The sequence below is a fragment of the Megalopta genalis genome, chromosome 4 (genome assembly GCF_051020955.1).
Source record: "Megalopta genalis isolate 19385.01 chromosome 4, iyMegGena1_principal, whole genome shotgun sequence".
NCBI lineage: Eukaryota > Metazoa > Arthropoda > Insecta > Hymenoptera > Halictidae > Megalopta > Megalopta genalis.
This window is the reverse complement of record NC_135016.1, coordinates 3344188-3356871: the sequence shown is the minus strand read 5'-3', so window position 1 is coordinate 3356871 and position 12684 is coordinate 3344188. Positions and strand designations below refer to the sequence as shown.

The 12684-nt window shown below is 50.3% G+C and overlaps 1 protein-coding gene across 12 annotated transcripts in view; it reads right to left on the bottom strand.

Annotated features, from left to right (window-relative positions):
* FoxP (forkhead box transcription factor P) overlaps positions 1 to 4514 on the bottom strand; it is a 335444-nt gene extending 330930 nt beyond the window's left edge. For 6 of the 12 annotated variants that reach the window (XM_033467566.2, XM_033467551.2, XM_033467552.2 and 3 more), the window contains exon 1: positions 4277 to 4514. Coding sequence is in view for 11 of the 12 variants with exons in the window: in XM_033467551.2 (XP_033323442.2) it covers positions 4277 to 4306 (30 nt within the window). In the remaining variant the exon portion in view is untranslated. The remainder of the gene's footprint in view (positions 1 to 4276) is intronic. The other 6 variants (XM_033467557.2, XM_033467558.2, XM_033467561.2 and 3 more) reach the window with 2 other exon arrangements.
* Positions 4515 to 12684: the final 8170 nt, after the last annotated feature.

Genomic DNA, 12684 nt, shown 5'->3' with positions numbered 1-12684 from the left:
TCGGACCTACCGCCCACGCGCAACGGTACAACCACGGGAACGCATTATAGGCCTGCAATCACTATTATACGCTCCGCATTGTCCATAAATTTTTCGACACCGCGATACCTGAACGAACGCCGGGCTGCGTGTTTTATCCACCGCAAAAAAACGAGGTATCACGCAATTGACCCTTCGCGTTCGAACCTGCTTCAACTATTCGATCGAATATAACTTTTCCGATCTACTCGCGACCGAGCGGATATTAATTGATATTAACGTGAATAATCGAGTCTCGTGACTTTTAACAGATTTTTTAACAGAAAGATCTGCCCGTCGCACTCCGAATACGATGCGAAAGAGTCGCGCGAATTCTCTGTCGCGCGAAAACATGGTTTCCCGAGATCGTGCACAAACTGGAAAAACGTTCGCAACGATAACAAAGCGTACAGATACAAAGTAACGAAACAGTCGAGACTCGATAACCATGTACAGCGCCGAGGAGACGAAGCAAAAGCTGCGTAAAAGTGACCGCGGTGCGGAAACACCTGATTTTTCCACAATTGCGAGGCGCACGAAAGTTTCCCGGTTTTTGTGTACGCAGAGGACGGCGCGCCGGTGCACCGTAAACAATGGGCATTGTCCGAACGGTGCATCGATACATTTCATAACCGATCCTCGGAGGTGTAAGCGTCCAAACGCTTCTGAACGTTCGGTATTTCTAGGAAAGCATCGCGTCACAAAGCTGGAGGAGCATGAATAAGCCAACGGGCAAAGGTGTGGTTCCCAGGCGTCCACGGTAGGAAATCGCTCACTGGGGAAGAAAGATGGAGAACAGAAGCCAGGAGAGCGAACCAAGACGTGATTAATATAAAAGTGGGCGGAGCCTGGTCTGGCCGGAAGTAGCCGAAGAGGGATGCTGTGCCGTGCCAAGCAAGCGCGAAAACGGGGGTTATAGTGGCAGAACTGTGTTGGTACACTGTACCGTATGTATCTTCATCGTAGCCGGAGCTGCATACACACGTAGAGAGCGAGAGAGAGCGAGAGAGAGCGAGAGAGAGAGAGGGCCTCGCCGCTCCCGCTATGCAAAGCCATGAAACAAGCGCGCGCATACGGTTGTATGTGTGTGCATCGGCTGCGTCTGAAGTGGCAGAAGAAGAGGCGAGAAGATGGTCTCGAAAGAGAGAACGAGAGCGAGAGAGAGAGAGAGAGAAGAGAGGGAGAGGCAAGGAGGGAGGGTAGTCTAGCAGGTACCATGCGAAGTGTACACCGCGATTGACAAGCAACACCCTTCGGCCTGATCGCACGCTAGCGAACGCGCGAGGAAGGCGTGACAGCGGCTCGGAACCGCTGCCAGGTAATGCCCCGACGCCGACGATGGCCCGTCGGGTAGCCGCGCACTTGGACACCACCGGAGACAACACGGGAATCGATTTCGACCGGGTCGAAACAAGCCGGGACCGAGTACACGTGTCGTATCTATCGAGCACTTAGGCACTTTCGGTCGGATGGCTCTCCGCCCCGGACACCGCGACGATCCTCGTCGCCGGTGCGGCAACCTGTTCTACAGCCGGCTGTCCGACAGCCGAAGGCCCTCGAATTTTGACGAAATCTCTTTCTCACAGCGGACGCCGCGCCGTGGCCAGAGAGAATCCGAGAAGCAGATGGCTCCCGCGGCGCGGCCGAGAGGCCGGGGGACAAGGAGCAAAGATATCCGGAAGAAGCAGGACCGGCTGATTGGCGAATATGGGATCGAAAGGAACCGGGCGATCCACAGGGGCTTTCGGAGACGCGGGGTGCAAGGGTTGACGCGCGGGGGTGGCCAACCCCACCTACTTCTTTAACGCCCCCAAGTAGGGTAGCACCGCCTCCGTCTCTGCGTTGTTCCACCTACTACACCCCGGGACTTCTGCAGTCTCGTACCCACGCCGCCCGTACACCATCATCCCCCCATAGCTGCCTCCACTACCATCGACTATATCCCGCCGAGAAAAATCGCCTCTATTCCCAGGTAACGCGCCCCGTTTCTCGATTGATGCGCCACTACCATTACCGCGCCGAGTACACTGGATGCTGTCTTCCGGCTCCTACACGAATCCCCGGATAAATACAATTCTACTTATGAATCTTCCCTTGGAATACGAATTTTCTGTGCGGACACGCCGACGCGCGGCACCCAGACGCCGATTCTTTTAATCGTTCCGTCGGTTCTTCGGGCCCCGCGCCACTCGAGGCACCGCGAAAACTTGCCGCGCATCGCGTTCCGAAATAATCGTTGCCTTATCGAGTTTAGATTCCGAAGCGCTGCCGAAAGTGCGACCGTTGTATCATTAATAAAATGGAAATATCGTAGGTCGGTGAAACTATTTTCGATTCGGGGCTGAAATAGCTCTCGGTGCGGCGGGTTAAATTTCGGATGCTTGAAATATGCAAGGGAATTTTTTAGAAAATCACCAGGTGTCTTACTGCTTTATCCAAGAGGCTGGTATTTTTTTATGAACGGCCGAAGAAACTCGCAGCTCTTACAACGTTGCAATTGCGTTCGTTTATGGAATGCTCTCTAGCTCGAAGCTAGTGACCAACGACGCCAACATACGATTTTACGAGTTCCCACAGGGAAGAATCGTTCGGAAGTCGATGAAAACAACATATTAGGAATTTCTGTCGATCTATGCAAAACAAATCGAATAATGTTTCTACAACGGAGGAAATCGACAGAGTCATTCGATGCAAACTAGAATCGAGGATTAATTCGAGTCGCGCGTGCACGATTTCAATGTCACAGCTCGGCGTCGAATAATTTTAATCCGGAACATTAAGAACCGCTGCGAAACAAATGGAAGCGCGGCGATCAATCGAAACGAAATTCAACTAAATCGAGAATTGAAAGCCGGACACAGCGGGTACAGCTGTCCGGGCTCGGATATTATAAACTGTATCGTACATCTTTGCCGGTGCTCGGCGGATAGGCCAGCCGTCAACGTCTCCTGGTTTTAGATCGTAATAGAGCCCGGCGGCGTGCATTTATTAATGATGAGCCCTGAACGATACAAATGGCAGAGATTACTGTTTACACGAACGAGATATTCGCCGGTAAGTTGTTGAAATAGCCGGGCCAATAACATAATGATTCATATCGCCGTATTATATCATTCGGGGCTCCAGCCATCGTCAAAGCAGCCCCGGTGTGTGCCACTGCCAAGATTATTTTTAGAAAAAATGCGTTTTGCCGGAAAGATTTCTGTACTAAGTCAGGTTACGCATTTAGTTACTCGAACGTAGTTAATCTTGGAACCGTGTAGCGAGATTTATTTGACTAACCATTCCGCTTGTCCGGCGGGGCTATTTGTCTTGTCAGGATCGTTAAAGTGTCATTTCCACGAATATCACTCGGGCCCGCTCAACGTAAGATCAATCAGGGGATCGCGCGGCAACGCCACAATTTATCCTAAAGAGACACGTACACGCGGGCCGCGCGATAACGCCGAAGAAAACGCGTTGCCGGACTCTTATTATTGCGCTTTAAAAAAAGAAGAAGAAGAAAAGAAAAACAGAAGTCAACGCGCGTCCGTCGCAACGTCGATTTCCACGCGGTTCTAGATCCCCTCCCCCCTCGCCAAAGTATTTCCGCGGCGATTACTCTAGTTCCAAAGCCGGCGAATATCGCGCCGGAAACGGCCAGCCCGGGGGTTCTCTCGTGGCAGCTGCAACTGTCCCCTTAACCCCTGGCATTCGGGGCCGCACCTGTGCATCGGCGCGCGGGATTTTCGCGACGCGATCCTCTTCGGAAGACGAGCGCAACAAGAGCAACATGCGCCGGCAAACGGGGAAGCAAGCGAACGTCGCCGGAAAGCGGACGCGAATGATTGAAAAAAAAGGAAGCCAGAGATAGGAGGGAGAAAGAGAGCCGGAGGGAAAGGGAACGGCGGTCTGGCAGCGTGCAAAAGGGACTCGCCGATGGCACGTGGCGATCATCATTGAGTAAGAGGAACGCAAAGAACGGTGAATGAAGCAAGCGGCGGAGAATGACGAGACAAAGAGACAGACTCGAACGCGGCGCGACTGAGAGAGCGGCGGACAGGGAGGCATAGAGAGAGAGAGAGAGAGATAGAGAGAGATGCAGAGAGATGCAGAGAGAGAGAGAGAGAGAGATGACGCGGATGCAACCGATACGATCGAGCTCGAGCATTGACAGACAGGTAGGCGGTAAGTCAGGCAGGCGGTCAATCAGGCATCGGGTGTCAGAGTGCAGAAGACGGAACAAGTGTTGCGGGGGTGTAGTGAGTGCAGTCTCTACCTGGACGGGTCTCCAGCGTGGCTCCAGCATGTCCCGCTTCCTCCTCGTCGTCTGGTTCGTGGCTGTCGCTTGTTCCTCCGTCCTTCTCCCCGTGAGTGTATTGTTCTTGGAAGAAACGAAACGAACGAGACAACACACGGCGACGATCCTTCTCTCGCCTCTCCTCTGTCTTCCACGGCGTTCGTCCTCGCGATCCGCGCGTTTCCTCCCTGTCTATCGTCCTCTCCCTCCCACCCCCTCTCGCTCTCTGTCCCTCTGCCACCTCTCTACCTTTCCGCGCCGCCCCCCTCCGCCCTAGTCCTTCTCCTCCCTTCTTCTCGTTCTTCCACCTTGTTCCTCCCTCTTGCCTCCTATCTATTATCTATCCGTTCTAATATCTATTTACTCTCTGCCCCTCTCTCTATCTGCCTCTCTCTCTCTCTCTCAATGTCCCTTTCTCTCCCACTCTCTGTCTCTCTCTCTCTCTCTCACTCTTTCGCTCGATCTCTCTAAGTTCTCTATCGCTCTCTCGTTCTCTCTCTCTCCCTCTCTCTCTCTCTCTCTGGCTGACAAAAACGACGACACCTCCGCGTGCGCGCCACGTGCCTCTAGATTATCCTGATCCACGTTACGAGGAGTCCCGCGCGCGGACCCTGGCCGCGTAGAGATCCTGTATCGTCGACGGATCGCCGCGGGTTCCCGGTGCTGCTGTCAAAGAAAGTAGGAGAGAGAGAGCCGTTCGCCTTCGGCGGTGATTCAGTGTGTTAATTATTTTTTTGTTTTGTTGGGAGGGTTGGTGGAGGGTGTCGAGAGTGACCGTCGGCGATAGCAGACGGCGACGGCGACGACGACGACGACGACGGCGACGGCGGTGGTGGCGGTGGCGGCGGTGGTGGTGGTGGTGGTGGTTGCGGTTCGGCTGCGATGGTGGTGGTCGCCGGTGGTGGTGGAGCGGCGTAAGGCGCCCCCTCTTGCGAGAGACCCCGGAGCAGGTGAGAGAGAAAGATGCGTCTCGGCGTCGCGCGTACCGCGTCACGCGTGTGTTACCCACGGTTCCCGGATCCTCGTCGGCGTCGTTTAGGCCGTGTCGTCGACGGACGCAGGGAAAAACGTGCGCTGAACCGTGCGGATTTGAGAGAGTGTGCTTTCAAGAAAAAGGGGTACCGCGCGCCGGTGGCTGCCGTCGCGACTGTGCGACGCTCGGCACCGCTTGGCCGCGAAACCCTACGGACGCACCGAACACGCGGCTACTGAGTCGGCGCACTCACTCGGCCTCCCTCTGTCTCCATCCCTCCCAAGCCGAGGACCTCCCTCCTCCTCGCACCAGACCGTGGCAGAACGTAGCCGTCTCGCTCGCTCGTTCTAGCCTCGTTTCTCGCGGAGACAAGCCGAGGCGCGCACTCGCTTAGACCGTGCAACCGCTTCTTCTCTGCCTTTTTCCCTCTTTGTCCGCCACGGAACCGCTGCTCCCCGATGCGGAGAGACACCCTCTAGCGAAGCCCTGCATCGTCCGCCAATGGGTCCTCCGGATCACCCGACGAAGATCCTTCCGAAAATTCCACGATGATCACCGGGCGATTTCGCGTCCACGCGTACCACGATCGAGGTTGAGACCTCGCCGGTCGATCTGCCAGCCCTCTGCTTTCGGGGGGTGGTTATGGCAGCTCGACGGTCCTCCCGATCGGGCAATCTTTTTTGCGTCGCGAAAGCCTGTACTCTCTCGGTGGTCGATGGATAGGGGTGCATAGATCAATGTTTAATCGGGTGTATTTTGAGGGAGGAGTGATTCACGGGTCGAGACAGGGTTGTTGTTATCGATTCGGCCTAGTCCTAAGAGCGCGCTAAAGCCGACGACCTATTTTGATGCACTCATCGCGTTGCAGGTGATTCATCATCATTATATGCACACCGGTTCTCGGCTAATCGTCGATTCGCTTTGTCCCCCGTTCGCGGTATCTAGATCCGCGGGTACAAAGAATGCCCGCTGCGTTTTCTTGCACTGAAAAATTTACACCCCCCCCCCCCCGGAGAACCGTGCTCCTTACTAACGTCTAATACGTTATGGTATTGCGGGGGTCGCTGGCGACCTACGCAATCGTCGACTGGATTTCCATGCGAAGCGAACGCTGCGAAATATCCGCGAGAAAACAGCAGACAATATTTCGGGATGCTTTATGCAACTGTTCATAAGATTTTCAATTATCGCGCAGCACTTGCAGGAATCCTGAACATTTTATTTCACGCAACAATCCCGAGGTTATTTGTGTTACTTCGGCGTCTTGTTGGCACACGATCGAAGTCGTCGCTGCCACTGAATTATTATTCGCGAAGAAGTTCCTAAAATATAAATTGCGATGCATAAATATGAAAAGAACGTGTTAATCCTTTGAGCGCGAACGCAGACGTCTTGTTCCAGAAATTGCGAGCATGTGCATTCGATTATGTGCACGGTAAATTCTCCTTAATTCGCGGTCAAATCGCGCATAGAAATGGACAATTTGGGAAGAGGAGATACGATTGTTTCAGTCTCGTTTTTGCAGTTATTGACAATCGGTAGCTACAAAAATCGGCAACTATTACAAATTTTCTAGTTTTGTGTACAATCTGAAGGCCAATTAGGGAGAATTTACTGTGCCGTTCTATTCTCCCATTTATTAAAGTTTTCGATGCATCGTCCAATTAGCAAAAGGAAAGATTTTTAGTACGTTAAAAAATCGACGCAATCGTCGACTAGATTCCAAAGCCGTATAAACATTGCACAATTCTCTGAAGCCTCCTCCGCGCTTCTAGAAGAACATCTCTTCCAGAAATGTTTGTTAGAATAAAAATAGAAACAAAGGCGACGAAGAAGTGAACTCCAAAGTGGCAAAATTGGCGCGTGGAACTGCGACGCGGGGGTGAGAACGGTCGCGGTGGAATTTCGCTGGAAAACGGCGCGGACGAAAGAGTGCACGGCGATATTGTTGCAGGTTACGGGAAAGTTATACGGGCGAGTGACACATATTCAAGAAAGGCGCGCGCGGTCGGTACACAAGATTGGAACTGTCACGGCTGTAATCGGAGCGATAGCGAATGATGGGACTGGGGACAATGTGGGGAAAACGGGTCGCGGAAAGGAAGAGCGGAGAGGGCGGCCGGGGAGACTTCGCATCGGCTAGTTTGTTATTGTTGTTGTTGTTGGTTGTTTGTTGTTGTTGTTGTTGTTCGTCTTGTTTCTCGACACGGAACCGAACCGTCGCACAATGTCGCCGGTATAGCTCCGGTATTGATAACAACATTGAATGGCGAGGGAGAAGGTGGGGTCCGAGGGGAGCAGATAAAGAGAGTACGCGCCGAGAGGAAGCCGGCGTACACAAATAGAGGCCAGAGACGAAACATTATTTCGGCTCGATCGAAACCGGTCGCGGCCCCTCGAATTCGCAAAGCGTAATTTTCGATCGCGGATTCGTCGTTTTGCTTTCGCGCAAAAGAACAACGGATGTCCTTAAATCTCTATCGAAAAATCGGATTCTGCTGTCCCCGGTGCGACGAATTGCCGTGAAAATCGTTGTAACAAATTGATACCTGACGCCCTCTCGGAATTTGCAACGAATTTTCTCGTTCCGAGAGATTTCGTCGGCAGATTTACAGAAAGAAAAATAGCTACCCCTCGCCGATCTTTCTTGGACGATAATATTGCTCCGTCTTGCCTGCAACAAACTTAAAACAGTTCCGATAAGTTATTCTTATATTTCACGCCTTTCCAAAATTTATAAGAAACTTTTCGATCCAGAAGATTCGTTGCTCTCCGATACCGAGAGAAAAATAACTGGCCCTAAAACGTTGTGTAAAATAAAGATGTAACACGCAGTTGCAACTAGGGTAAAATAATTGTTACGAATTAATAGCATCTATCGCATTCGCTTTTGTCGCGAACGCGGAAAACCCCTTGGTCGAGGAACATTGATGTATCGCGATCGTATTCAACGATGTTCCGTGAGTTTTTAACGAGCGAAGGGGCGGGTTAATCGGTTCTCATTAACGAGCATAATAAAATGCTACCGGGAAATGACGGGGCGATCGGTGAAAAGCTCCGATATTCGGACGAAATATCGCACAAACACCGTCATTCTGATGAAAAGATTGTCAATAACCTCTAACACCTGTTGCACAGTTTAGCGACGGATTTTATTCTCACGCGTGGGTTATATTCATTTATTGGCTCGCGGATTTCACGGGTCACACGTCGTCCGCGTCGATGCACAGCCGACATAAACGCTTAATGCGGTTCATTCGCGCGGTAATAAAACTACCGCCGGCGAAAATTTCTGATAAAATTACACCGGCCGCGATCAATCGCGTCCAATTACCACCCGGACTAATTGTTATGCACAATCGAGTGGGGATGTAAAAAATTCATTTGTCATTCCGCGACCGTTTGAATCCCGGCGTGCGCGGGGCACTGCCAAAATTAAATCGTCCTTTAAAAAATCAGGGAATTAAAAACCGCTTTATCGCGGCGCATACTTTCGCAGCGGGAACACACGCGTTTCATTCGATTCTTCTCGATTAACGTATCGAATTTTTAGGAATACGCGCGACAGAGGGAGAAAAAAATGCTTTCGCCGTGGTAGGATCGTGCTGTCGAGCCCCTCAATCTAGCCTGGTTGCGTGGGAGCTGCATTTCGTAGTGTTGTTGATTTTTGCATAATTTATCAAGGTTGTTTGGTTAAGCGAGCCGTTAGGGTGAGTCGCTGGGGTTGTCGGGCCTGGGGATTGCGCGATGGGGCGACAATTTCAGACACCCTTCGCCAAGATGATTAGCATCCGCTCCAGGGACGTACTTATTTCCAGTCTTCCTACTAATTCTTCGACTCGGTTATAAAAACGTGCAAATATACAACCGCTGCGCAGGCAAATCCACTTTTACCACACCCTGTACTTCATATTCTCTTCGTTCCGTCGCGTTTACCTCGTCCCTCCCCGTGTCCGACCAGCGACGGCCGAATCCACTTGCCGCGAACACCAAAGAACGCTTGCCACCCTGACCCTTTATCTTGCAATTTCAAATGCGTCGACTTGAACCTTGACAAAGACCGATCATTCCTCATTTTCAAAGCCTAACTGGGTCAGCACTGGCGCCGACTAAAGTCACTTTAGGTTGAAGATAACATGGGGATAAAATATTCTGCACCTAATAGGAGCACCATTATTTTCCAGTAATTCTTTTAGGAATATTTTGAGACATTGGGGTGCTAAAAAATTACATGAAACGTTCTCTTATAATTTTCTAGGATTATTTTGAGACAGTTCCGAGGGCTCAAAAAATCTACAAATGCCTCGAATAAAGAATCGGTCGCATCAAATGGAAGGGAGAAAATTTTTTCGGACGCGGCACTGGTTCTATCGCGTTGCAATAATTTTTGAAAAATATTCCGAGACGGTTTCGAGCTGGGGAAAAAATGCTGCGAATATATGGAACGCGTGGCCTGGCGATTGCAGTGCCGGCCGATGGAGAAGGGTGGTTTTTCTTGGAAGGATTCTTCGATTAGGCCGGCCCTGTCGGCCACGTAAGCAGGCATATCGCGAGTACACGACGGAGTTGTTGTGGATGGGAATGGGTGGACGCAGGGTTGGCACACAGAACGAAGGGGTTGCGAGGAGCCGAGGGGTGTCCAGCGGTACCAGGGAATGGGACATCGTGGCGCTCCGGGTGGAGGGGGTCGAAGGGGACAAAACCCGTCCTATACTATACTACTCTACAATAGTTGTTTACCAGAGTCATACTGATCGATACTCAGTGTTTGCTATCAGAGGGAACCATGCATGCCGGGCGCTACTTGCCCAACACCAAAAGTAAACACCCACCCCCGTCCGCTATCACCCCAACAACACTCCCACCGTTCCTCCAGCGACTGGTTAGCGGCGAATTCTCACTCTCGCACACAGCCACGGACGCGTGTACGTGCACCAGCACCCACACTCTCTGCCTCTGCCTCCCTCTCTCTCTTTCTCCCCCTCTCTCGCAATCTCTCTTAGCGTCCAGGAGGATCTTCCGGAAATGCATAGACATTCGATGATGCCAAGTGCACACGCTCACCACCGTGTAAATGTACAGTCCCTGCGGCCCATCCTCTCTGGATCATGCGATCTGCTTCGAGGATACACTCCTTGTGTGGCCAAGCCGCAATGTTGATCGGTGATCCAACCGGATCGACACCGGATACCTTTGAATGCTGCGAGCTAATTTTTCTGTCAGCATTTTCCCTGCACTCGGACCGTCCATTGTCTAACCGACTCCTAAAAATAGCAGACAATCGTCGAATTAATTTTTATAAAACATACCCAGGAGCCTCTTAATTGTAATTTTCTTCTTCCTGCCAGCCCCGAGACCTGTCGGGACCAACGTAATCCCACTGCAAAGGACCAACGCTGCTGTACGTCCATTTTGGAAATAATTATCATGTCCTTCGTTAAAAAAGACCCATCTCGAAAGGGTCAAGCAAAGCCTCTTAACGATGGAATCGACCCTGTAACGTGAAAAAGACGAATAGAATTATTTACAAGAGAAATGCTCCACTTAAATGTTACTTGAAAATTACTAAAATAACTTAAAAATTCTCCTCAATTTTTGATCAGCTTGCGGACAAAAGTGGACAATTTGGGAGGAGGAGATGCGATTATCTGAGCCTCGCGGCTCATTTTTATAGTTACCGATTGTCAGCAATTGCAAAAACTAGATGCGAGGTTCGAGTAATCGTGTATTCTTTTCCCAAATTGTTCATTTTTGTGTTTACAGGCTGCAGGAAAATTAGGGAAATTTTACTGTATTTGCGAAAGAGCGAATAAGATATACAGTGTGCTCCAAATAATCGCGGAACAGCGGAGGTCGCAGTATAATTTGTGCCGTGCCGTCGTTTGAATTTTAATGCAGCATGAATAAAAATCGTCCGAGGTTCGTCGGAGAACGGTTAGGGGAATCTGTGCGTCTTCCAGGATCTGGAAACGATGCACGTGCGTATCCAGACGCATCCTGTCTGTTCTACGTTCTAGCAGCCCTTCGCGGTACAAAACTACACCCGCAGGAGCGTCGGGGTGGGCCGTCTCTGAACGATCATAGCCAGGTCCAGGCCGTTTCACCTCGTACATTTGCATAATAGGGCCTCCGTTACCCGTGTCCGGGAACACGGCACCGGGGGAAATAAGGGCGTTAAAGGGTGTAGCGTGGAAAAAATTGTACGTGCCCGTAAGATTTTTTTTCGGCGCGGAGATTTCGACGCGCCGAGCCGCGCCGCGCCACGCCGGCGAACAACGTCGTTAACGGCCGGCTTACCGTGTACATAGCGTGACCATTCGCATAATCATCCCCGGCGAAACGCCGGTTATTTTCAGCTAAAATGAAATCGTCTGTGACAACGATGCTATTGCATACGATATTCTTTCCGTTAGCTGCGGCAGCGCGCTCGCATAACTGTATTAAAAAATAGTTTCCCCGTTGCGACCTTTGAGCAACAATTTTTCCAGCGGATGCACCGAATGCATTCCCGTGCAGCATTCCATTTCCGCGACGGACATTCTAAGGTACTCGATAAAATTCGGACGGGCTTGTAAAATAAAACTTCTTATTTTTATGATAAAATTGACTGGGCTGACAACTGTTTAAGAATGTAAATACAAAAAATGTATAAAATAATATGAAAATAATATAAAATAATTTATATATTATTTCACGATTATATACCAATATAAAACAAATAAAATAACGTAAAGTAAATATATAAAAAATATATTTCGATTTAATCTCTGCTATTTGCAATCGATACGGAACATTTTATTTTTCACTAAAAGTTTTTCGAGTTGTAACGTGTAGATTGCGAGCTTTCATGCAAAATAAAGAACGGCTTCGTTAATTGCAAAATGCTAAAACTACGTAGACATTTGTTTCTTCGTTTAATTATTTTATTCAGTTCAAAATTAGTGCGATAGTATTTTGAAATTCGTTAAATATTTTCGTGTGCCTAGATTTACCGGAGTGTTTAAAAATCGACGACAGAAGAACAGGATTTAGTTCCAACTTAAACACGTAACAGGTTCATTACTCGACGGATCGGGCTCGTCAAAGCACGGGCGAGTGGTGAAAATCTAGCTAACTCCACCCTCTTCGGAATCGCGTAAAAGGTAAGGTTTCCCAGCGATGTTTTCGTAAATGAGAATATTATTGCCGGTGGAAAACGGGAAGTTCGCGGTGGCGGAAGTTGGCAAATAATTTCCCGATAACCGAACCGAGGCTGGGAAGGCAGCGGCAACGGTGCACGGTGTTCGGAGTAATGATTTTAATAGGAAGTCCCCGCGAGAGGAGAGGGTGAGACGCGGCGAAAGCCGGAAAGTCGCCGCAAATCCTGCGCGGAAGGGAACAGAATAGGGAGACCGGTAAACAAACAGTGAAAATA